We start from the raw sequence: 27,431 nt of genomic DNA on the forward strand, positions 1-27,431 counted from the left end.
ATACGTAAAATTTCTTAAACAACGAAACTTGTCTAACGAAATGTAAGTCATTGCAAACAACCAAAAATGTGATAGAAGAACGCACATATTCTGTTTTTACATGTAAATATATTACACACTTGCTAGAAACAAAATTCTCATATTGAGTATAAAAATCACTGGAGAAAAATCTCCTGACTTTTATTCGAAGGTAGAATTTTCCTGACGTTTTAGATATAAGCACCCACACATATCATGTCTTCATTATCATTTTCAACACTGAAAATTGGAAGCGCTACTTAATAGTGTTACATGCATCTTTAAATAATGTTCCTTATGTGAATGATTGTCTTGAACGAGAAATGAAAATAACAGTAAGTGCTGCTAGTCCAATGATAAGTTTTCTATTTGTGAAACCGAAAGTATTAGGATCAAAGTCAGGAGATTCTATAATAACCTGCAAACAACTTCATTGCAATCAACAGAATAAACCTTCCTCGAATACTTGTGAAGATACGTTTACAGGAAGGTTGTCAGAAACAAAACAGTAATATGTCACTAAGACTTGATAGAATGATACAAATATGCTTCATGTAAAAAATCCGGAAAGTGTAGGAAATTAACTATTTTAGAGATCAAAATAATCCGTATCGATTCACTTTGGCGCAATTCAAACTCCATACATATTCAGAAAAACAGTTCGGAAGAACTGTTAGGAGAAGACACTGCATTGTTGATTAATATAAAGTACTATGAAGTTAATGCAAAGTTACTACATCTTACACACACTATCGAATTTGTTAAGCTCGTATCATTGCTCTCATTGCTAAATATCATTCAATTTATTAACTTTAGAAACTGTTTATCCCTTCTTTACATTGTCGGACAAGTACAGGGTGGTAAGAAACTATTTGAACGAACTTCGAGAGCTGATTCCCAACACCGAAACAAGCAAGAAAGTCCTCTGGAAGTTTGGTCAGTGAGGAATAGTTTCGGCGATATAAGGTGCCGAAAGCGTGGGAAAATGAATTTCAGAGGGCTGTAATTAAAAAAAAAAAACGCAACGTAGAGAGTGCGGTTTAGAACATGACACTTGAAGTCATACCTACTCGATTGAAATATGTATGTTTCAAACCTCTGCAAGATGTGTGCGAGGGATTTCCTAAAGGAACGTAGGGATTATTTATTTATTTATTTATTGTAACAACACAACAGGTATTCTGCCCATTTACAGTGTTTGTTTACATATATGGTTAAATATCATTATCTTTACAGAGGAAAAACATACATAAATTTTTATTGTTTCATTAATTAACTCAGCTCATCATACTACAAACTGTTTTCCTAAATACTTTTCAGACATATTGAATACGTCTATCATTTCACACTTTTCTTCAATATTATTGTAGTAAGAGCTCATTTTCCATAAAGGTGATTTATATAGAATGTTAGTACGTGCTTTCTTACAGTACATGCTACTACTATTGCTCAACCTCTTTCTAGACGTCGGAACATGCATAAATATATTAGAACTTAGTTCAATGCAAACAATTTTATTATTTATTATTTTATTTAAAAAAACTAAATCATTAAAAAACTTACGTTGCTCTAATGTCAGTATATTGAAATTGTTTTGTTAGTTCTGGGTATGATATGTATGCAGGCACCGTCCAGTTCTTTTATACATTAGTAATATCAAAAACTTTCACTGTACTCTTTCAATCATTTGGATATATTTACCATTATGAGGAGTCAAAATATCAGAAGCGTATTCCACTTGGGGCTGATATACGAATAATATAGGTTCAAAATTGACATGTGGCTACGGAAGTCTCTACTTACATGACAAACAAATCCAAGACTTATAAGAATTGTTTGCTAGAGTTTCGATGTGATTTGCGAAAGTCAGTTTTGGGTCGAAGGTAACACCGAGGTCTTTAACAGTTTCCTGCCTACAAAGGTTTACACCGTCAATAGTATAATAATAATAATTTATCTATTTTCGTTTTCTAGTAAATGTAATAGCTTTATATTTAGTTATGTTTAGACTAAATTTATTCACGTGGCGCCAGTTTTTTAAATTTTCCAAGTCTTCCTGGAAGTTTTTATAATCTTCAAGTGATTTAATTTAAACATATGATTTTAAGTCATCTGCAAAGAGTAAAGTATGGGATTTCTTGATGTGCTGAGTTATGTCATTGATGGTGATGAGAAATAATAAATGTCAAAGACTTGATTCTTGCGGTACTCCCGATGTAGCATTAAAATTGTTGGAGATATCCCCTTTGTAATCTACAGATTGTTTACGATGACGTAAGTATGATGTGAAAATTACTAATGCATGCTTAGAAAGACTCACAAGAGCTAGTTTTGAAGTAAAATGTCGTGGTTAAATTCGAACGCTTTCTGAAAGTCTGTATAGATTACATCCACCTGCTCTCCTTTGTCTAGTTCTGAAGCTATAAAGTTTGTTGTAATCGCCAAATTAGTTGAAGTAGATCTATTCTTCAGAAATCCGTGTTGGTATACAGAGATGCTGGATCTAACACAATTAAGTAAGCGATTGTGTATAATATAGTCATACATTTTTGCAAATGGAAATAGAATTGCAATTGGTCTAAAGCTTTCTATATTTTTAGCATTGCTAGGTTTTGGAATAGGACATATCAAGTTTTCTTTCCACGGGTCTGGAGAAACATTATATTTTACCGATATGTTTAAAAGAATATGTATTGGATGTTTTATGATATCATTTGTTCCCTTTATTACGTTGGGTGGGTTGCCATCGGGGCCACATGCTGTCTTAGATTGCAACATTTTAATAGCATTTTGTACTTCAGATATTGTTATTTCAATGATTTGGAAAATATCGAGTGATTTACTTCTAGATTCGTGTGACATTAGAGCATCAGTGTTATAGCTCACAGGTTCATCATTGTAGACAGACTTAAAATAATGTGTACAAGCCTCCGCAATATCCCTTTTACATTATATACTTTTACCTTTATACATAAGAGGACCATTAGTCAATTGCCTTGTTTTATTTTTGATAAAATTCCAGAAGTTTGTTGGATCTTCTGCTATGCAATTCTTGGTTAACTACAAATTTTTTCTATGATTTCACAATTTTTGACCTTACCTCGCACCTTAAATTATAGAATTAATCAGGGTAATATGTATTATTGTCTATTGTGTTCTTCCACTTTTTGTGATAATATGACCTTTGTGTGATTTTTCGAGTTATATCTGAGTTAAACCTGAGAGGAAAGATTTTTTACTGTGATTCTTTTTAGTTGGAATACATTTTTAAATACGTCATCAATTAATTGATAAAAAGCTTTCACAGCTTTATTTACGTCATTTAAATATGAAGGGGAACTCCAATTAACTTTTAAAAGTTCTAAATACAATTTATGATAATCGGCTTTCCTGAAATTACATCCAGATGATCCATTGTTTACTTTTTGTTTCGGAAAACGCGTAACTGAAAACGAGATGATTAAGAGGGGATGGTGATTGTCTATAGGTACCAGTGGTGAATTTTCACGGTTTACTTCAATTTCGGATGCATATGAGAGTAATAGGTCTAGTGTACGGTTATGGGTATTTTGTACATTATTATACATAGTTAAGTTATAGTGGAACATGAAATTGAGGAGGCTTTTACACTTAGTTGAGGAATGAGTGAAGTCAAACATAGAATTGTTAATTTCCGGTAGGTTGAAGTCCCCAAAACAAAGAATAGAACTACCCACTGGGCAATTACTTTCAGTGAATTAATAGAAGGTTTTGTAAGTGATTATTTTTGATTTTAGCCCTATATACAAAGCACAAATATAAACAACTAATGATTTGTTTGTAAGTTTGATTAGAACACAGTCAAATCCTGCATCATATGAATTAACAAACTAAACGTTGAAGTCTGAATGTATTGCTATTATCACACACACTCCTTTTGATGTCCCAAATAGTTTCAAGTTCCTGTCATGACGAAATACCGTGTATCTGTTATCAAAATATTCAGAATTATAGTAACTCTCACATAACCAACTTTCAACAGCTATAATAATATCGTAGTTCGAGGATAAAACATTAATATGAAAATTTCACTTTTGCATCGGAAGCTACGACAATTCTGGAAATATATTTGCAAGTTAGTTCTACCTATTTGTGTTAACGTGTCATTGCCTTCTTTTTTAAACCTTCTGGCACATGCATATTGTTATATATTATCTTACAGATGGAGAGTCCTTGAGACACATTTTTCAATAACTGGGTTTGGCACAACAGTTTTGTTGTTGGACGAATAGGAATAGGGGGATCATAAACTCTTCTTTCTGTTCCCTGTAACGCCGTCAAGACTCAGCTGCTGGATTTCTTTAGCCCCGGGCTGAAGAGTCAGCACACTATCACTTTGGAATGCAGTCATTGTTGTTTGCTGCTGGTGTTTTTCTTTCAAGTCTCACAGGGTGAAGCTCTTCCCATCTATGAATAAAAACCGAAATTGCATATACGCGAAGCGTCCTTTCCTTTTAACCTCATCTTGGTAAAATTGAAGTTGCTTGCGCTCGTCACGCGCCTTATTTGAATATTCTTGGTCGACGTATATTTTAGTCCCTCGAAATTTGCTCCTATTCTTTAACACAAGTTCCTTCTTTTTATCACTGGTAAACTTGCACACAATAGGGCGGTTCTTTCCTGGTGTTTTCTCTCCCACTCTATGCGTTTGCTGTAGGTCTTCGTCTTGTAGTTCAATACGGAGTCTGTCCTGTATCACTGTTCTCACTTTGGTTTCAGTTTCCTCCCAAGTTTTCTTTGCACTTTCTTCTGTACCATATAGCACTAAATTTTGTCTTCGTGAATGGTTTTCAAGATAATCGATTTTGTCTTCTAAATATTTCGCATATTTTCATAAATCACTCACTTCACTAGACATGTTTTCTAACTGTAATACAAAGTTGTTGAACCTAATTGTTAGTTCAGACACACTGGTTTTTAGTTTGTTTTATTGCTACGACAATTTGCTCGTTGGAACTGCAGATGTTCTTAAGAGTTTCCTTGATATCTGCCAATTCAGATTTGTGAGGCAGCCCTGGATTGCTTTCCACACAGCCAATTATAAGCATGCAACTAGAACCAAACCGTATATAAAATATGCATTTTGACGTTTGGTACCCCTTTCACACTGCACATCAGAACTGTTTTTCACTAACCCGATATATAGGTCTAATCTGTCCCTCAACACACTTATTGCGTCTCCCATATTACGCTTGGTCGCACTCCGGAGATAGCTGCAGACACATCTTCACTCTACGAGCCACCTTGTCATATTACTTGCCAGTTTATAGGGAAGCCCTACGTTCCTTTGAGGAATCCTCCGCAAACATCTTGCGGAGGTTTGAAACATATATTTTTCAATCGAGTAGGTATGACTTCGAAAGTCATGTTCTGAACCGCATTCTCCACGTTGCATTGTTTTTGAATTACATCCCCCTCAAGTTCATTTTCCCACGTTTTCGGCACCTTATGTCGCCGAAACTATCCCTCACTGACCAAAGTTCCAGAGGACTTTCTTGCTTGTTTCGGTGTTGGAAATCTGCTCCCGAGGTTCGTTCAAATAGTTTCTTACCGCCCTTTATTTGAAAATAATTTCGTTCACTTTACTTTGTAAAGAAAAAGTAAAAGATAGACTAGTACTTCTTTAAACATCAAACCACATTCCTTTGGACTGCGCGATCATTCCGGGTTGTATGGCCGAAAACTTCATTGTCCTCTTCTATCAATTCCGTTGGGAAAGACTTCTCTGTGTAGACTATGAACGTGAACAGCAAGAGAAGTGCATCGCCACAGCAACTACTTTTGGAGGCTAGAATCGCTCCCAGGCAACCCGCCAGCTTCATTACCAGAGATGCAGCCCATGTAACTAGACCTAAACCACTATTTAGATATCATGAGTTGAGCTGTAAACATATAATAGTCACCACTGACAGATTTGACGCGATGTCAAATCCAATCAACGAGTTCACTATTGGTTCTGTTGTATTTGCGAAAACAAGTCATACAGTAAATTTTGAGAATAATATAATCAGTTAGGGGAACTTCAGCATCGTCAGGTCAAGGATAATTAAAGCCAATGCCCATTTCCTATTCTATAAGTCAAATCCTTTTTCTCCTCGCCTTTACTTTTACCTAATCTAGTTTTTATTTCATCATTTGAAATTGTTGAGTTTCAATTCCAGAACTATTGAACCACCATTCTCTAGCAATTTTCAAAATGTGTGGAATAACCGGGAAATTTTCCTCTATTGCATTGTCACTTCTGGTTAAAAATGGATCTGCTTTCACAAAGGTAAACAGTTGTAGGATTGTCATCAACACCCGTGATTGTTTCTGAAAACATGTCTCCATCCGAAAAGTTTTTCTTGCTACTATTCTGATCTATGGTAACATCATGTATTTTCCATCGAAGTGAAACCATCGTTGCGGATCGTTACAATATGGAAATCCGTAAAATGCGATGCAAATCTGTCTGCAAGGATTCAGCTGTGAAGTTCAACGAACATGATCTTCTAATGATTTCTTTCATGCACGCCTCCATTGGCATTTTAATGTACGCAGTAAAAGGACGGTGAGACTTCTCTTTTGGCTGAGACCCGTCTTTGAGATCCGGCATCTGAAACTTTTGTCCGGAACGGGTTATCATCATTGCCGTTTATTTGTTTTCTTATCTTTATTGGATATCCATGTTTAAAAGAAAAAGAAATGAAAAAGAAAAGGGAAAAAGGCAAGAACAAAGGAACCACATCATAAGAACAAAACAAACAGAAAACAAACAAACAAACAAGAATAAATTATGAACAAATTAACAACAATTTTCTTGCGAAGTGCTATTCAGCTTAACTCTATTTGCACCTAACCTGAACTATAATACTTAGTATTTCAATTCCTAATCCAACAACTATAATAATATGAAATACGGTTTAAAATACTTAAATAATACATTATATTGTTATTAATTCATATCTACTTATTTATCTATGTTATCTATTTAATCTGCTCTTCTATTTTGTTATTTGTTTATATTTATATATTATTTTCCTATAGTTCTTAACCAATTAATTTCTAATAATTGATTTCTTTTTTTAATTATTAAGATTTTTTTAAAGATTGTAGTCTTAATTATTATGTTTTTTAATTACCTAAAGTTCATTCAAGGAACGTTCAGTACCTCATGTAAACAAATACACGTAGTGATGGCTTTATTTCATTGGTTACAGAGCCTATCAACATCCATGTGGTAGAAGAAAATAGTCCATCATCAAGTAATCTCTTTTTTAAATGTTTTTGTTTCTTATAAAGCAATTTCCTTCTAGAAATGCAATGTCCTTATAATTAAATAATAGAAGTAACAATATATCTAAGAATTAAATTGAATTAATGCAATAAAAGAGAATACGCATGCGCAGAAAGTGGGTTTGCTCCACCTTCGCGCGAATTACTGTTTGCAATATGGCCGCGTGCGGGGACTATGTAAAACATCGACAGGGTAAACCGTTGCGTAGTGGTGAAAAACGTATTGTCCTCAATGTTTTCCATAAGCTGTGTGAAAAACATCCAACGCTAGCCATAAAAGACATAGTGAAATTAACTGCAGAATTTACTGGTGTGTCTGTGTTTAGTGTTAATGGTGCTCGCAGTGAAAGATTAAAAAAGGAATGCTGTCAACTCCCGGAAAGAAACATAGACGTGAGAAACCAATATTGGAAGTTCGGTGTGATGAATTTGTAAGAACTGCTATTCGTTAAAAAGTTCATCAATTGTATGTGAGAAATGAACCACCGACAATCAATAAAGTGTTGTCCGCTGTAAACAGCGATACAGATTTACCTAATTTCAAAAGAACGACTTTTTATACTCTATTGTGTGAAATCGGGTTCGAATTTGTCCGCAGAAATCGAAAACAAATAATCATTGATCGTGAAGATATAATACACTGGCGGAGGGAATACTAAGGTAAATTCGTTCCTACAGGCAACAAGGTAAAAAAAAATATATTACCTTGATGAGACTTGGGTCAATGAAGGTCATACAACAACAAAAGTGTGGGTTGACTCAAGTTTAAAAGATAGAAATCAAGAGTTTCTTTCAGGTTTGAGCACCGGCTTGAAAAATCCTACAGGAAAGAGGAAGCGCCTGGTTCTCCTACATATTGGAAGTGAAGACGGTTTTTTGGAGGGAGAGGTCTTGCTTTTTGAATCCAATAAAACGGGAGATTATCATGATGAGATGACAGGTGTTGTGTTTAGCAATTGGTTTCGAAACATCTTGCCGAAACTCGAACCTAACAGTGTGATTGTCATGGACAATGCGCCATATCACAGTGTAAAGTCAGGGTGCATTCCAAACAGATCGTGGGTCAAAAACGATATTATTGAATGGATGGGAAATAAAGACATACCATACACAAAAGACATGATAAAAGACGAGCTAATTCAGGTAATAAAAGCAGCAAATGTAAAATCAAAATATGATAAATATATTATTGACAGTATAGTAGAAAACGCTGGCCACACTGTTTTAAGACTCCCTCCCTACCATTGTTTCTTTAACCCGATTGAGTTGGTGTGGAGTCAGGTCAAGGGTTATGTTAGAAGTAACAATGCCATGTTAAAAATCAAGGAAGTTAAGAGCTTGGTTCAAAAGGGTTTGGAGCAGGTAACAGCTGATAAGTGGCAAGAGTGTATTAAACACGTCGTAGGCGAGGAGGAAAAATTCTTAGAATTGGATGGGATCTGTGACTCAGTTGTTGACCGTTTGGTTATAAATGTTGCTGACACCAGTAGCAGTGAGAACGAGGACACGGATATGGAAGGGATTCAACCCATGTCAGATTCGCAATAGGTATGTTAACATGTTTTTATTTTTCGCTTTTGTTTACCTTTAAAACCACAATCAAATCATTAAATAGCATTATTATTATTTTAATCGCGAGTAGGGAAACAAATAGAAATTCTAACTTCAATATGTAGTAATTATTTCTTGCTTTTATAATGCAAAATAGCCATGTTTGAAATTAATCGTTTCGTCTGCAAGATCACAATATTTCTCGTGGTGGTATTGTTTTGTAAACTGCGTGGTACAAGCACTTGCTTCTCGAACGAAGCGCTGACCGACAGCCAATCATCCGATGACTGGCGGAGTAATACCATTCTGCAATGTTTACATCAGGATCAGAAGGTTCGTTGAATGATCTTTAGTATCAAATTTTTATTTGTTTAATTGTAATTATGGTTTCCGCATTCTTATTTAATGCTTTACTATATTATTTATTATCATACATTTATTAGTTAGGCTACAATTTGCCCTTTTTTCCACTTCTTGTTATTCCACATGAGTGTTTAATAATATTGCTTAATTAATTTTATATTTATTTATTAATTATTTAAATTGTTATATTATTTAGTTGAGTTTTATTTAATAAGGTGTTGCTTCATCTTCTTTCTTCGGTTTTCAGCGAATGACAACTGTTCTTCTCCTGTATGCTGTATGATTGTTTATCAAACTGCACTCCTCTTCACTTTTCACAACAAAACAGATCACTACGGTTTCTCACTGTATGATTGGTTCTCTCCTGTGGTCACGGAACACATTTACACTAACGTACCAAAAATTTATACTAACATTTCTTTTCACCAATAACTCTTATATGACCTAAATTTTAATGGTTATTCATGAAGTATTCTGTGAGTGTTCTCAGTTTCGTGTCCATGCCATATCGCAGTTCTGTATGTGCTGACTTGAGGTCCAGGACCCCCTCAGATCACTTAGTGTAGGTCCTGGTCCGTTGTGTCCTTTCGCCGCACTCCCAGGCTAGGACCGTCATTTCCGCCAAAGTTTACTGAAGCAACATCTAAGTTCACTATTTCTGAGACACTCAGCTTCACTTATTGTCCATGACGCAATGAGGTACACCCAAAAACCCGAAAACCGAAAACCTGGAAACCACGAACCCAAAAGCGCACATGCGACGCACAAACACAAGACCATACGCATCCGGAGTTCAATCGGGACGGCCAGACTGTCAATGATCTAAAGTATGACATCTTTCCTCATCAATCGTAATTTCCTGAGGTCTCTCTCACTAATTACAATATCTTGTCCTGCCGCGGGAGACCTGGGTTCGCTTCCTGGGGGAACTAATGTAGTTTGGATTCCACATTAAGCTGTAGATCTTGATCTTACATAACTTTGCTCTTGAAAGAGATGCTAAACTCTAATCCAACCAACCACCTCTCTTGGTATCGCGATTACTTCTTAACAGTGAAAAACTTCCCTGATGTCCGGCCAGTACAAGGTGCGGATAACGACTTCTTTGCATTGTAGGCTACAGAAATACTTCATTACAGAGTCTAGTGCTTGGTTGAACAATGTATAAAGTGTATCGCTTTAGTGTGAGACTACTCACAAATTTGGTATTGTAGTTTCCATCCTTTTCACCTTTGAAAGTGACGCATGTCAATTACATATCTCAGTCGCACACATACAATATTAATAATGTATCTTCGATACCTTAGTAACATTGTATTCTTAGTTGCGGTGATTAGTTTGGTTGCGTTCATTTACCAGCTTTTTCGCCGACGTGGTGTTCACGCCTTAATGCTGGACCAAAATGCATTGCCTTCTTCCAGAAGTCGGGCACGCTAGGATACACTACAGCCACTTCGCTTTAAAGAGTCAAATGGGGTTTTTAGTTTTAATTCTCTTAGGCGTGTTGCAAATAGGCATAACCTTTAAAAATATATTTAAAACATATTATGCACCAGAATTTTGTAATCGATAACCCAAGAATATTAATGAAATATTATCAATGTGTGATCACATTAGAAAAAAATAACTTGCTTAGGACATTTTGTTGTAGTTTTAGTACCAGTATTTTACTCTACTGTTTATTTTAGAATATTATAGTTCTGGTTCATAATGATGCTATCCTTTTAAAATGTTGGTGTTTAACGCACCTAAACCTATGAAATTTTGTGTATTAAAATAGTTAATAAATCACGTTTATCCCTGTAATCAAATCTGTGGTTGTGATAACAGTTCTTGTTTATTGTGCTTTCCGAAAATAACATTTTTCTTTAAACATGCTAAAAATTTAACTACGTAATTTGCCATATGCTGGTTTGAAAATTACAACCTTTACTATGCCATTGATACTATATCACTTTTGGTAGTAAGATTGCAAATGATCTTGTATAGCGAGTTATGTCTGTGCTTCTGACTGACTACTGGTTATCTAAGTTCAAAGTAGCGATGAAGTTGCGGGAGGTACAAGCACGTAAAGGTTATTACTCATAGTACTGTGCTTCTGCATAGATACGTAGACTAAAGAAAAAAATAACCAAAGCTATTTTTTTATTTTATCGTTTCAGTTCTTATTAACATAAAATTATTTCAAGTTACCTATAGTCTAAGAGATGCAAACAAAAAGAAAAATAAAACAGAGAATATTATTCGATCCAGTGTCAAGTTGTTATGCGAGTTTCTAATCTACTACACTCATTCGGCCGCCGTTTATTCGTTGGATGAGCGTCGTGTTTTTCACGGTACGTTCAGATTTTCTAGTCGTAGCACCTCGCAAGAGAAGAACTTTTCTGTCCTTTCTTTTCTGCGTACGAAACATTGATAACAGAAGCTAATATATGCTTGATAGACATTCTAGACACAAGGTTTAGAGCAATAGACTCAACACGTTATTTCCTTCTCTCCCTCCTTCAATCTCTTAATCATCTATATTAGTGGAAATTCTTAACTTCATTTCACTACTAGAAGAATCCCTAGAAAACACGATCGCCAGGATTCACTCAATCGAGCTTATTTTTTGTTGCTTATACCTAGGTAATTTTATTATTTTTAGGAATATTTATGGTTTTTGCTTATAACTTTATTATTTTTTTAATATTTCAAAAAAAAATATTGCAAGGATTGCTTTCTACCATCTTCACTTACTAATCACTCAGCTTTAGCCAAAGGCGGAAGGAGAAATATAAAAATTGTAAAAAAAAAAAAAAAAAAAATCATTGACTACAATGTACGCGTAATATTTCTTGAGGTTTGGTTTACATATCAGAGGCTCGAGGGAAAATAATGGTAAACGAAGTTTTTCAAATTTCCAGTGAACTGGGAAAGAAAGTTAAATATTCCCAAACAATGCAATGCAATGATGTACTAAATAAGCCTTCCTTGCCATCTAGAGGTACTTTTCGGAAGTTAAATTACCTACATACTGTTCTGTAGTCCGATATCAACACATTGTGCTTAACAACTCCATTTCACCGGAACTAGCGCTTATCATTATCTTTCTCGAGGCGCTTATACAATTTTAACATTTATGTTGAAATATTGTAGTGGGCTTATTACGGTTGAACGAATCAACAAAATACTAATACATGGAAGGACCGTCAATGCGTATGTCATACTCCTGCTTTACAGTTGATGCCCATATAATAGTAAATAATCTAAATATGGTTACCAAAGCATTACGGGAAATCTGAAGCGTACTGGAACAAAAGCTGTTAACCCGAAACATAAAAGAAAAAATAGCATCCAAGTCAAAATTGTTTCACAGAGTCTACAGTTTGGGTTACTCGATTACTCAAAAAATATTCTTCCCTGATAGTAGGTCCAACAATACTACTACTACTATTACACACACACACATACACAAATATAGTAAAGAAACAATTGAAATATGGAACAAGAGCGCCCTAGACAATATTATTTTGCGTGAGGTACCGTTATCACAAGTCACCTAGTGGCTTTCCGTTTTCAGCTGTTAAGAAACGCGAAAATAAATGCCGATTTTCAAAATGGCTCGAAATTGAAAGCAGATAAGTAAGTCGTGATAACGGTTTCTCATGTAAAATAATATTGTCTAGGGCGCTCTTGTTCCACATGTCGATTATCTTTTTATCTATTTGAAGATATCACATAATTGCTGTAAAATTAGCGGTATTTTAATTTAGCCGGGATGAAGACTCTTAAATAACGTCTGTGTTTATTAGTTACGCTCTTAAAGTTGAACATTCTACATTTCTAGGAGCATTTCTCTGTAGGAGTGTGATGAGTGTTCATTATCTCTCTTTCTTGCCCATTCCTTCCTCAAGTTCTCTTGTATTTATCATTCGAGGAATCTCATTGGAAACAGTAAGATTTCCATGCAGTTGATAACATTGAAGTCAAAGCTTGTTCATTCCTTAAGGTTGTGCATCATGATTTTCCTGAGCCATGTTAAATTGCATGTATGTGAAGCAAATGCACGACCTTCAAGTAAATTACTTAACGAATCGGTTTATACAGTGTGTACATTTGCAAAGTGCCTGATGTATTTTCTGTACTACTTTCCTGGGAACCTCTAATAAATCTGCACATTATTTTTCCAGGAGAAACTTATGCTTAGCATATTGCCAGAACATATAGCGACACAAGTCAAGGCAGGAATTCGGAAAATTTTCCAGGATTTAAAAGTTAAAGGTGGAAGGCCTCCAAGGAAAAAGCCATTCAGGCAAGTTGCTTTAGTAATGTTAAGAATAGTTGCTAAAATAATATTTCATCTAGGGTTTCTGCACTTATTTTTCTCTAACTAACTGCTTCCCTATGATTATTAATTATTTTCAGCACGGGTAGTTACACGTTGCTTGGAATGAGAGTGAAAGGAAGACCACACTTAGCTTAAGCTTCATTTAGTCAGGTTATACTCCATAAATAGATATCAACCTCAGAGACATTTGTAGACTACAGTAAGGAACAAAAATTTAATTACTCTTATCAATGTGTTCTCGTGATTAGTACAGGTGGTCTTGGGTTTGATTCCGGTAGGGACATAGGTAGAGTAATTTCTGGTATTAACCCAATATCTTGAGAAATTGTGGACTTATCCTAATTGAAAAGTAGCGATCTGCAGTCAGAGAGAAGAGAGAAGAAATAGCACCTAAGAAGACAATGTGTTGATCAATCGTCATCTAAATGAAGGTTCGTATAGTCGGCTAATGACACATGTGAGCTGTAAAATTAAATATTAGTTTTAATATTCATGAAGAACATATTCCTCAATAATAGAAAGGAGTCAACGAGCTCTGTATATATGTAAAAGATAATAGTAATAATGACATCAAGAGGGTATTCCGAAATAATATAGACAACTTGTATCAGTCATGAACACTGTGCATCAAACAAGAATATGCAACTTCTAAAGGAAGCAATACAATGTGAGAACTCCTCAATATAAATCTTTTTTTCCTTACAAGATCCGCCATTCCTCACAATGTTTCAGAAAAGTTGAACTACCAGTATACCCAGATAGCATGTAAGCTTAAATCAAGGGTCGCTTTCCCTTGATTTTGGCTTAGCAATGTACAGTTGATGCGACAAGCGACAATCAACGTTTATTTTAGCTTGTTTTTAACTTGAAAAGAAGCTTGAATGCGACAAGCGACAATCAACGTTTATTTTAGCTTGTTTTTAACTTGAAAAGAAGCTTGAATTTATCAACTTTCTACTAAGCCTATTTCAAGCTTGATTCAAAACGCTTGACGTTTGTCGATTGTTTAGCAAATGGAGCCATCTGTAGGATTGGTGAGTAGTTTGATTTCTTCCAAAAGGTAAACAAAGGTAAGCTATGTGTATGAAATGTAATAGTAAGCCCTACTTTAGTTTTAGTTACAAAATAAAAAGGTAATTTTTATTTTAGACTGGTGCGCTGAGCGCTTTTAGGATAGTATTACTTCATTACTTTTCAAATATGGATGGAATTTTATGTTTATACCTTTTATGTTGTTTTCTTTTTTTTAAGTGTGTTCATCCGTATAATGTATACCATATTTAGCCATTAGATTCTTTAAAGTCAGTGATGGCTCTTGACAATTAGCATCAGCATAGGCGCCCGAAGGGGAGGGCGGTGGGGCCCGGGCCCCCTTTGGCTTACGAAAATGTATACGTAATATAGGAAACCATGTATATTAAATACCAGGCGTAATATAGCAACCATGGAGATGGGCCCCTCCCTAGAAAATATTCCTCGGACACCCCTGAATATCAGTACAAAAATTAGAGGGTTAACTTCAGCAGACGGCTTTATCATATTAAAAATTTATAGGTGGAATACTTGATAACTGTTAAGGCATTGCTTTAGCAGACGGCTGTACCATATTTATATCGATTTTATGGTCATTTTTCACTAGATTTGAGATAATACTGTTACATATAGAGAATTTTGGAACTTGGGGGCCAAAATCAGGTAAAACCACCGTGTTTACAGGAGAAATGAGTTGGTGTTACGTAACCGTAATTACTAACATAACGTAACCAAACCTAACCTAAATCATCAAAAACAGAAAATATAGGAAGAAAGTACGAATTCAGGTAAAATCACCGTGTAAAAATTATTGCGGATATTTTATGTATTTTTCCACTTTCCTCGTTTATGTGCATGTCCTCCGTCGCTGACACGCCTGCTCTCTACGGACGCATCCCCTCGCTCCGCTCGGGATACCCAGCAACACCCCTGCCCTGACTCGGTTAGATGGCATTCGTGCTTTTTTTTGTGGCCACCTAGCACAAGTTGGTTCGTGGTTTATGCACTAGCTTCTCATTTAGTAGATATTCTACAAAAAGGAACCCGGAAATGCAATGTGTGAACATTTGGTAGAACCATCTGCTCGAGTAATGCCCAAGTATCTTAACCCAACCTAACCCAAACTAACTTAACCTACCTAAACCATAAAAAAAAGATAATACAAAATATATACCAAGATAGTACAAAATTTAAGCAAAATATTGCCCCCCCCAGTTCAAAAAATATGCCGTTACATAACACTTTACGTAGCATAGCTGAGCGATCGAAGGGGAATAGATGCCCCGCAGGGCTCGTTTTTTTTCTACTTTTTAAGTTACACGCGTTTGGTATTGCAACCATTGCAGACGGTCATTTTCCAAAGCTTCATATGTACTTACTGCCATCTCATTCCTTGCTTGTATTCGTCTGCCTACCGCCTTGTCAATTAGATCCACCATAACATACTTAATTTTCCATTTCGTAGGATTCTATATAACAGATACGATTTATGAAGTCTAAACACATTAAAATAATTTATTTAATTAGGTAGAGCCATCTGCTAAAGTTAACCCCATATTAATAATGAAGGTAGTTAAATGATAATGTAAGTGTTTTAAACTCAATAAATTGTATGTGCAAATGAGTATACATGGGAAAGTAAGCATGTTATGGTGGAGCTATTTGCCAGGGCGGAAGGCGGTTGAATACAAGCAAGGAACGAAATGCCAGTATTTGTATGTTAAGTTTTGGAAAATGACAGTCTACAATGGCTGCAATGCCAATCGTGTGTAACTTAAAAGATAAGGGGAAAAACGAGTCCTACGGGGCTTCTAATCCCCTCCGCTCGCTCAGCTGTGGTTCGTGAAGCGTTTGTAAAGTAGTGCCCCAAATCTAGTGAAAAAATCGACAAAATCGATTTAAATTTGGAGAGCCGTCCGCTAAAGTAATGAAAATTACGTTTTATCTCTACAATCAAGGAGAAAACTGCTTTGAATTAATACATTGCCTAAGCTTTCTTGTTTTAGCTTTCACCGATACACTAAAAATTTTAACCGATGTGGCTTCCCCAAGAATCGGTACGGATGATATTTAAATGCAGCAAGCAAGCCTGGACATTTCACTCATTTTAGAATGCATCATGCTTATCTGTCGTTCCTTATGTTCTTCCATATTTATTCGGAGGTTGGGGGCAAAATTGAAGAATATAAATACTTATGTCCGACTTTATTTAGTAACAATTACTTATTCTAAGGTATACTTCATCAATCTTAGATTAAGTGATATCACTCATTTCATCGCTTTACAATAAGTGCAAGGAAAGGTTCGATCGGGTATGGACTTTTGGGTTTAGGGTAAAAGAACTATGAATTTCGAAAAATTAGTTATTAGATATTAATAATAATTCAAAATGGATTATTACGCGAAAATAAATTGGCATATTAGTTTGAAGTTTGTTAGGTAAGAAGTCGAGGGTGTAAGTTTGAAGAAAACTAGGTTTTTCGTTGCTTACATTTTTATCTTTTTATCCTCTAAAAACAGTAACTTCTGTCTCTTAATTGATTTTAGTGCTTTTGTTTACTTTTTTTTTCTACCAGGTGAATGAAGTCTGGATCTAAAATCTCAGAAAAATATTTGCAATCTGAACGGATGTAATAAAGAAATAACGTTATTTTTCAGGATTGGCCAAAACCGTGTTTTTTTAAACTTTTTTTCACTTAAACCGGAATGTTTGCTTTACAACAGTTTTTTTTAATACGTTTACCTTAGATTAAAGTGGAGTAACCGTTGCCCCCTTTTTTTTGAGAGTAAAGGTAATTTGAGGCTGATGATTCGATTGAACAAGGTCGCAACCTCGAGAAATGAACGCAACTCGCTCAAACTATAGGTCATAGGTCAACTAGTTCTGCAAATGATTTGCCATTACATCATAAATTATTCAGCAGTCTACTCCTTCAGCATTGGTTAAGCTTGAATTTTCCTTGTCGGAGGCATGATAGTCCACAAGTTGAGTGGGGGTGGGATTCGTGAAATATACTTTTTTAACTTGTCTTTTTAATTGTGATTTTATTTTATCAAGTTTGGAGTTCCCGCCGAACTGCCTGTAGTGCGCTGCCACACTAGCGGACGGTCAACAAAACTTTTCCACAGAAGCTGATTAAGTGTCTAAATTTATAACATTGGAAAGTAGATCGACGAAACAGAGATTTCTATTAGGTTTGACTGGTTTGTTAATAATAATAATAAGTTTTATTTAGAAAGATAGTATGAATGGTCCAGAACTGTTAGTCACTTCCTGTATTGATTAGCAAATTAAATTAAGCCTATATTTCTGACTGACTAAATTAGATCTTCTGTACTATATAGTCTTTTAAAATTGTCCATTGATTTAATCTGTATAACTATAGAGTGATTCCATTTTGCAGTTCTTTCCCTTTTGGTTCTTAAGTGGCTCCTAAAATATTCACAAGTATGCAAGATCACTGCAACGTATTTCTATCAGTTGACCTCCGTGGATGATGGGTCTGTGGATTTATCGCCTTTGTTATCAAGGGATTCTGGTTTCGAGTTCAAATGAAGAACAATATCTCTCGAGTGCAACTGAGTAGTGGTTCGGATCTCACTTTAAGCTGTAGGTCCCGTTCTTCATAACCCCGCTGTTATGTCCTTAACCATAGAAAGACGAAGGTGGGTCAAATTTGCCCGCACTTTCTTTTTCTCTTTGCCCGAACAAATGAATTTTACAACGTTTGAATTTTTTTGTATTTTCTTCTGTAATCTAAACTTAAATTTAGTTTTATTAGAAAGCACATTATTGTGGTAGTTTTTTTTTTTTTTAGCGCAGGAGACTAAGTACATTTTTTTTTAGCAACTTAGAAATGTTAAGAGGAGTACAGTTTTACTTTGAAAGGATCATGTAAACTTATCTATTCTTTGAATGGATGACTAAATTAACATAATCTACTTTTATACATTGAGCAAACGTAATACTCTCAGGTTTAGTATAGTAAATTGTCTACACAGGCGAATTGTATTTCAAGCTACTTCATGTCTGCTAACCAAATGCGGTAGTAGTCTGTACTGGGACTTGTAATATTTCCTATTAAAATAAAATTTCACAAGTCTTAAAATAGTTTTACAACTCACATTTATTAGTAGCAGTCATTAAATAACTTTAAAATACATTAGTAGGGTTAAAATTGGAATTTACAACCACGAGCAAAATTGACACCCCTTAGTCTTTCACGTGACCAATTATAGTTTAGTCTTCCTAGGGTTAATGTTAAGATACACGGATGACTAATGATAGTGAATGATTATGAAGGAATTAGTGGCATGAGAACGGGAAAACCCTCACGAATATGATATTGTCCATCATAAACTCATAAGGCCGGAGATTGAACCAAAGATCCGTCGCACCAAAAGGCAACGTTCTACCTCTGAGCAATCAACCCTTTCCTTCCGTAGTGCTGATTTATGAAGTCATACTCTAATGACCTGGTCATAATTCTGCAACGTAGTGGTCTTCTAAACACGTCTTCCTAATTGTTCCCCACTTTTCCCCCCAAGATTTCTGATTAAATGAACAGCGAAATCATATTTAAATAAAATCTTTGAGTTTTGTCCCACGGTTATGCGGGGCAGCCTAAAGGAGACGGTGATGATGAGAATGAATTAAATAATGGATTGAAGAAAGTGGAGGGGAACGGCAGAACCCTGAGAAAATCTACGCACACGGTGTTTGTCCACCACAAACGTACACCCATGTCCAAAATTATTGTCGCATGTCTATAAATATGTTGTTGTAGGAATAAAATTTGATAACGAATTCGCCCTGTATTTCGTACAATGTTGGTATGTGCGTAATCGGCAAAGACATGTATGTGGCAAATTTCATGTCAAAAGAGCAGTAAATAAGAACAAAAAAACGAAAATAAAGCTTTCTTGACCATTTGTTTTACTCATTCTAATTTATGTGCTTATAATTCTTTCCCTATAAAATTTTCCACAAATATACATTTCTCGATTATACACATAGTATCGGTATTAAAAGTATCCTGCAAAATCATTATCAAATTATATTCTTACAAGAAGACAGTTATAGATATGCGACAATCATTTTGAACATGAATGTACATTTAATTGTTTCAATGGTTTGTGAAATAATATATTTTCTAGTTATATTAACACCTTCAAAACAATATTTCCTAAAATTTATTGCAGATATCAGAATGGTATTTGGCCAAATGCAATCTACTTTAGCTGACCTTAGTGAAAGAGTATCTTCCGTCGAGAAGAAGGTCGACACACTTCTAAGTAATGGTGTGAGTGTGAAAGCAGAGTCCATAAACGAAGAATCCGAACTTCTTGGCCTTCTGCCTCTGCGAACGTTGAATGATTTTCAAACATTTGAGAGAAAGCTTGAAGAACCTAACTTCGGAAAGAAATATGTAAGTATCCTATCAAACCTGTACAAGTTATGAAGCAGGTTTCAAATCTTTGTTATATCTTTTAATTTACGTCTTTTTGGAACATCTCTCTTTTGACTCAATGTTAGCATCAACTCCATTTTTGCCAATTTAGCCATTATCATGTGCATTAGCTATGGACTATAATTTTGGTCAACTTGCCATTCATACTTGCTAATATAGCGGCAATTACATCTTTTGCAGTTAATTTTTTTTTAGAAAATATGAAAAACCTAAAAAAAGTAGTTTATCTTGGTATTTTTCTAATTCTTTTGTTTACAACAGCACTTACATTGTCACAGTAGATTAGATATCTTTTATCAGTCCCACCTATCCGTCACGGTAGATTGGGATTCCTGGATCTGGTTTCTCCATAGTCAATTTGTTTGATTAGTTTCTAGTGTATTTTTAGTTTGGGTGGAGTTTTTCTTGTTGAGATGCGTGCATGTGCATGGATATATTTTTGTGATAGATCAATAGTGTTATAAAGCCATACCCAGCATTAGAAGTTGAAAATAATTCAAGAGATTTTATTACTTCTAGTCAATGAAGGAACAAATTGTATTGTGAAACTGTTTGATTTGAGGATATCAAAAGATAAATAATATTAGAACATCTTTGTAAACTAGTAGACTTAAAGTACCAAATATTTAGTTCCTTTATTCCTAAATTCTGTTACCTATAATTTAAGGTAAGTTGAGCCATTTTTAGCTAGTTTTTGTGCGTCATTTAGCTATTTTCTGACACTACTTGTTGGCAGCATTGATTAACCCACTGTTACTTGTTACTTTTGGAAGTGTATGTAATTTCCATATACATACACACACAAACACACACACACACACACACACACACACATATATATATATATATATATATATAGTATTTTTTTCTAATTCAAACGGACAATGGTCCTTTTAAATAACCTCTATTCCGATATAAAGCTGAAAGTTACCAAATAAATCCCAGGCAAACAGTTTTTGTTAGTCACGTAGCCCATTTGATACGGCCTTCCGTGAAACTCAGAACCCCACGCTTTTTTTTCACACTTCACATTACGGTATCTAAAAATTAATCTAGTTTCATTCATGCTTCGTTTTTTTTCCACTGGTAGAAAAACATAACAATACGGACCCTTATATATATTGCTTTTCTTTTTGATTTCAGCATGCATTAGATCTAAATACTTTCCTTTCTTTCAGGTAAAAGTATTACTGTCAATTGGTGGTAAGGATTTTAAAAGGTTTCGCTCACAATGCAATAAGAAGAACTTTGTGCGACAAACTCGCAATGGAATTCTCCTACTCTGGCAGGAAACCAAGGATCATGAAGCAAAAAAGCACACCTTTGGGTCCAACCAAATGTGCAATAAGATCAACAGTAAGTTGATTTGAAAAGTTGTACTGAAATATTTAACTTCATTTATTTATTTATGCTAGTAACCATACAAAATTCCAGTTTGCTAATTATTAAGTCTTACTTCTCTCGTACTGGACGTGTGTTCTCATATTAGTATGTCCCAAGCAATAAGAAGTAATTCTTCATGAATAAAGTATGCTTTGAGTACTTTAGGATTCTTTTACTGTCAAGTAGTAAAATATGTAAATGTGTTCACCCTTACTGGGTGAATATAACATCTGTGTAGAATGTATAGGAAATTCAATAACTGATCCAACACTCTATGTTGTAAACAAAGCTTTACTGGCAAAGTACATATTTAAACAAATCTTTGCTTGAAAAAGCATTCAAAAGAATTTGTAAGGTGTACGGAAAATCTAAAACCAAATAAAATTCCAAGGTAGGAATGATTCCAGGGCTAAATAAAGTCAATAGTGTCAACGAATTTAAATTGAAGTACAGTGTAGGAATCACTACTGTGAAGTATAATTTTGCACCAGACTTTTCGTGTATACCTGTAAATTTGATACTGTCTACCACACGAATATAACTTTGTTGGGTTGGCAACACTATTAGTCTGGTAGTATTACATAGTATGCCAAACTGTCTCCCCTGCCGATATTTTAAAGGTGCAAAATTTCAGAGCTCTTTGTCTAACACTGGAACGCAGATAAAACACTAGAAGAACATAGCTTTCGAAGTTACCATAATTCCAGTATAAAAAGAGAAAAGTTGCAGGCTTTCAAGACGGCGAATAGTCAAACTTTCGTCTTTCTGTCGACTTCATCTTTCAATTTTTCGTGACAACGAAGTTAGCCGAAACACATGTGTTTTTTGTAGTGTTATTTAAGGTGACTTTAAACGTTGACTCAAAACCATATCACCACTAAGGGCACCGGAAGAAAGTCTTGTTACACTTGTATCGAAAAATGTAACTTTTCCATTATATAATATACCAAAAGTGTGGTGGAAGATAACTTTCTATAGTACCCTTACATAAAAATCACAAAATAGGGGCCTAGCTTAGGTGACTTGAAAAATAATATAGGAATTAGTTTCAGCTCTAGGTATCCATGTTTACAAACCATACCATAATTCCGTAAAGCTATTTAAGAGGGAAATTTATTTCAAATGACAGTTTTTTTAAAGAATAAAAATCGCTAGTACTTGCTTGAAATTCTATCTTTCTTTTCAGCTGCTGTTCGTAAGATGTACACCGTCGCAACAGAAGAAACGGTGAAGGAAGTATTGGGTGTTTGGCTGCAGCAGGCGGAGCCTAGACTACTGCGTAGGTAAGTATAGTTTTACCTATTTTCCTTACAATCACGAGAGATATCGGAAAGTTCTTACCATCACTAAATAAGCCAGGGATCTGCAACTTAGTCCATGGACGCGTTCTTCTCTACATATACGTTTTGTATTCACTACATTTCTCACATCTATAGGTCACTAGATCAATATCATATGCATAGAATTCTGTGGATTTGGAGGAAAAAGAGATTTCCACCGTTTCAATGCCTCTTACTTTCCCGGACCCCAAGGTATGAACATCTTATTATAATAATTGTAATCCTTCCCTTTTTCTTCCTTTTAGGATATGTATCATAAAACGCTTTTGTAATAATTTTAAATGAGAAGTTACTTCCATATTTCAAATCTTAAAAGATTTAGAGATACCGACATTTTATTAGAATAATTGTAATCCCCACCTTTTTTTTTCTCCTCTCCACATCGTTTCTTTCCCTTTTTACTAGCATGTCAAAAAAGAAAAAAGAGGGCCGAAACACGTGGCAAAGTATTTTAAATGAGAAATGGAAATACTGAACTTCAAATCTCTCACCTTAAGGAATTAAATACTTTACTATAATAATTATAATCCCCATCCATTTTTCTTTCCACCCCCCTTTCTTACCTTCGAGGCATATTTCAAAAGCGCTTAAATTCTTATCTACTTATTTTAAATAATATGAAAATACCAAATTTCATGTTTCAAACCTTCATAAATTCAGAGATTTTGACATCTTATAATAATTGTAATCCTCACTCCTTTTCTTTTCTTTCTCACCTTTTTTTTTCTTTTTTTCCTTTGTACTAAAATATCAAAAACCGCTTAAATATGTCAAATTATTTGAAATGATACATCCGAATATCAAATTTCAAGTCTGTAACCTTAAGGAATTCGGAGATATGGTCATATTTTAAAAATACGTCCCACACCTATTTTCCTCCCCTTCCTGTCGAATTTGCAAAAATCCTTCCTTAGTGGTATCCTACGTAACAAATCCCATGTACTGTCCATATTTAACTTGTCTATCTTAAGCGATTTGGCCTGTGCAAAGATCTGTCGGTCACTCAATCACTTAGGTCTTTGTATTTTATATAGCGAGATGAGTTCATTTTTACGCACTCATGTATTAGTACACAGTGAAATGAGATGAAATGTTTACCTTGTATGTATTTATTATTTTATTATCCTTTATAATTTAGCAACTTGCCTGTTACTTTCCTCGGAGGATGGAAATATTAACTAAAATCGAGATTCATTACTGTTTACATTTTTATTTTTTTGTCTTCTGGAAGAAAGTACCTCTGTTAATTTTATTTTTTGATTACTCCTATCTGCTGAATGAAATCTTTTTTTTTCTAAGAATAACTTTTATTCCTTGGTTAATTTTGGTGTTGATTACTTCTTTTCTATACTGCGGGAAATTTCATTTTTTGAAAACTGCGATGTCAGAGTAATAGAGAGATAGGCACTTACTGTTATATTTGCCTTCTAAAAACATTTCCTACCTGCTGCATGAAAAACAGAAAGCAACTAACCTCTTTTTTTCTTGACTAATTTTAGTGTTATTTTACATCTTTTCTATCTACTGAACGAACTCATCTCATGAGAGAAAAACTACAATACCACCCTCTTTCTTGATTGATTAGAGTTAATTACTTCTTTTCTATAGTAAATGAAATCATCTTACATTCTGGAAAACTCTGCAATGCCATTGTAATAGAGAAATATGCAATTGCAGAATCTTCCAGACGATAAGATTATTTCGTTTATTATAGAAACAAGCAATAAAGTACTATAATTAATTAAGATACAGATGGTATTGTAGTTTTTTTTCCTTCTCAGAAGATACGGTTTCATTCAGGAGATAGAAAAGAAGTAAAATAACATTAAAACTAATAAAGAAACAGTTTTTTTTCCTAGAAGATAAAGACTTCAGCAGTTAGAAAATTTTGTTAAAAGACAAAATAATAGTAAATGCAAATTTCTCTCTTACAAAGACATTCCCGAGTTTTCGGGAAGATAAGACTTCATTCAGTATGAAAAAGAAGTAATCAACACTAAAATTGAACAAGAAATAAAGGTTAATGTTTTATCCACAAGATAAAGACTTCATTCAGCAGTGGCAGTAATAACAAAATAAATTTAAAAAGTAAGAGTAGTTTTTTCCCCCAAAGACAAAAAGATTTCAATAGGATGGAGCACGCCAAAGTATGCGTATGCGTAAACACTCAACAACAAATTACCAGGAAAATAAATAGGGAGACATAGGACTTAAAATGCATTCAGAATTTGACTGGATTGAAGTAAATGAAGTGATTTTCCTGCCTTGTGCCATGTACACTGAGAAATGTTTCTGCTTTCAAAGATGGGATATAAAGAACTAGGTCGATAGGTTGCAGGAGTATTTATTACTTCTCTATAATGAATTGTGAAACGACGCTAATGACTCCGACACGACGTTCCATGAATATGGGTCAAATAAACTTAGTGTTACATTTACGGTAATGAGTCATCCCTTCTTCATTTGATATGTATGATGAAGGCAATATGCATGTCTTCCTATCAGTGATTCTTGTGTTTTGAAAGAATGAAACGTTGCAAAGATGTATTCCTCCGCTGTAAGGCTCAGGATTAAAATCCGTTTGTTTTACTGTCACAAATAATTCCAGTGAATTGTTGTTCAACACCTCTTTACGTATTAGTCACCAATAACTTTTTTATTTTTTATTTTTAAAGAGAAATATTTCATTGAACCTCTAAGGTATGTTCTAAACTCGTTGCAAAATGGTACGAAGTTGTCCGTGTACACGGTGCCTACTTTAGTAAATTCTACACGTTTCCTGTGAATTGCGAACTACACTTTCCCACGCGTTCTGTTGTACGTGACGCAGGATAACGCCTTGTAGGTCATCATCTGTCATTTATGTTGCTCCGTGAAGAATACATGGTATATAGGTTCACACACTTATGACCTATCTTTCCTGTGAATCGTGAGATCAGATTGCATTTCATACAAGGCATGGAGAGAAAATTACAGAAATAAGTAAATATTTGTTCTTCCATCTCTCAGTGATTTCTTATATCAGTGATTACTTCGTTTGTTTTTCGTAACGCCGTGCTTATACAACAGTACCGAGTGAGTCAATATGACATTTTCTGGATTTATCTCAATTGATGCTCTCACAGAACAATGCACATTTTCAGCTAGGAAACAAAAAAAAACTTTACTGAAAATTTACTGGCACTAGAACATTGAAATAGGTAAAGTGAATAAATACCATGCAGTGGTACCAGTGATGAAACGAGTAACATACTTCGTGACTCGTGATCCCGAAGTAGTCAGATCCCTGACCCTGTAGACCCAGACAGATTCGTGCGATCCCGAGATGACTTAATATCAGACTGTGGGAGAGTATGTTGTAATTGTAACAAACGCGATTCTTTCAAGTGTTTCTTATGAGTGATCGTCAAAATTTAATCAAATAAGGCTGTAAAACGTAAAATGTAGAATATAAGGGATGCCACTGAACCGAAAGAGTGTTTGGGTAATGTTTATGTATAGTAGTGTTTAAAATTACTTTATTAATTTTCAGTATGGGAAGATGAATTATATTGTATTTGACATAGTCAAGACACTTTGAATAAGAAGTGTCACACTACAAATCTAACATCTGAATAGGTGAGCTCGATTAGGGAATATTAATTCACTATAAAAAATTCTACCGTAATGCTATAGAGATCATATTTGGAGTGCCTCCAAGCCATGGATCACCAGATCTGAGAAACGAGTGCCAGACTCTGTTGCCTTGTGTGGCACTTACTTCAAAGAATAATAATTTATTTTAATGAGAGCGTATTTATAAGGTAAACAATATGAATGTTTTCTTTTAACTGTGCAATCAATTACATGTTTTTCAGTACGTATTTATGATCGTTATTTTGCAGAGAACGAAGAAATTCAAAACCTGTAGTGGAAGGTCACACCGTTGAAGTTGAGGAACCCAATTAAGGAAATAAGTAAGAAATAATACAAAATATGTAAATAAGTTCAATAAATAACATTGTAATACAAGCTGGTTGTTTTCATGGAACCTTATATCAGTTGTTGTGTAGAATATAGGGATAATTTATTTCAAATATGTAGCAGCAGGATGCGAAATCATAACAGTTATGATGGGGGAGAGATAGGAGTAAATAAATAAGTAAAAAAAAATTGCACTGGAAAGTTTTGAAATGAAGATTTCATATATTGAACATCCAAAATTATTGATATATGTAAGGTTAGGGATAATGCTTATCCACTAGGTTGTCCACTAACTGCACAGATTTACTGTAAATAGTTTGTATACTTCTGACAGTGTCGATGTCACCTTATCTCTCCAGTAAATTATTTAGGATGAATTTTCTTCCAAAATTTTGAAGTGTGGGAATGGCCATCCTCAGTATTTCGCACCCTGTGTAGCAGTGGTTCTAGGATTTAATTTATATTTCTTTCTTTCCTGAAATCTGATAATTTAAAAGTTTGCTTAGCCCTTGACGCTTGTCTAGTGGTGTACGTCTTTGGTGCGCCTAGGGTCGTGGTCGATTCCCAGTGGAAGACCTTACAAACACTAAACGCATTACTGTTCGGATTCTACAGGTCAGTGTCTCATGTAAAACTTCGTGCTGAAACGGGACGCTCAACTTCAAC

The 27,431-nt window shown here is 34.7% G+C and overlaps 2 protein-coding genes across 6 annotated transcripts in view; both read left to right on the forward strand.

The window, feature by feature from the left end:
- LOC145673783 (adenylate cyclase type 2-like) overlaps nt 1–27,431 on the forward strand; it is a 1,485,668-nt gene that overhangs the window by 493,003 nt on the left and 965,234 nt on the right. For both annotated transcript variants that reach the window (XM_081743538.1, XM_081743539.1), the window contains exon 6: nt 13,419–13,540. In XM_081743538.1, coding sequence (XP_081599664.1) covers nt 13,419–13,540 — 122 coding nt within the window. The remainder of the gene's footprint in view (nt 1–13,418; nt 13,541–27,431) is intronic.
- Nucleotides 14,384–26,813, forward strand: LOC145673784 (uncharacterized). 4 transcript variants are annotated; one of them, XM_081743541.1, is made up of 5 exons: nt 14,384–14,646; nt 19,811–20,037; nt 21,258–21,435; nt 22,649–22,745; nt 26,687–26,813. In XM_081743541.1, the coding sequence occupies exons 2-5, from the start codon at nt 19,819–19,821 to the stop codon at nt 26,748–26,750; spliced, it is 558 nt and encodes a 185-aa protein (XP_081599667.1). In that variant the 5' UTR covers nt 14,384–14,646; nt 19,811–19,818; the 3' UTR covers nt 26,751–26,813. The 4 variants fall into 4 exon arrangements, with proteins under 4 accessions (XP_081599667.1, XP_081599668.1, XP_081599669.1 ...); XM_081743542.1 differs by lacking the exon at nt 14,384–14,646 and adding an exon at nt 14,675–14,709; XM_081743543.1 differs by lacking the exon at nt 14,384–14,646 and adding an exon at nt 14,760–17,803.

This window comes from Thermobia domestica, chromosome 17 (assembly GCF_964235325.1).
Source record: "Thermobia domestica chromosome 17, izTheDome1.hap1.1, whole genome shotgun sequence".
Classification (NCBI taxonomy): Eukaryota; Metazoa; Arthropoda; class Insecta; order Zygentoma; family Lepismatidae; genus Thermobia; species Thermobia domestica.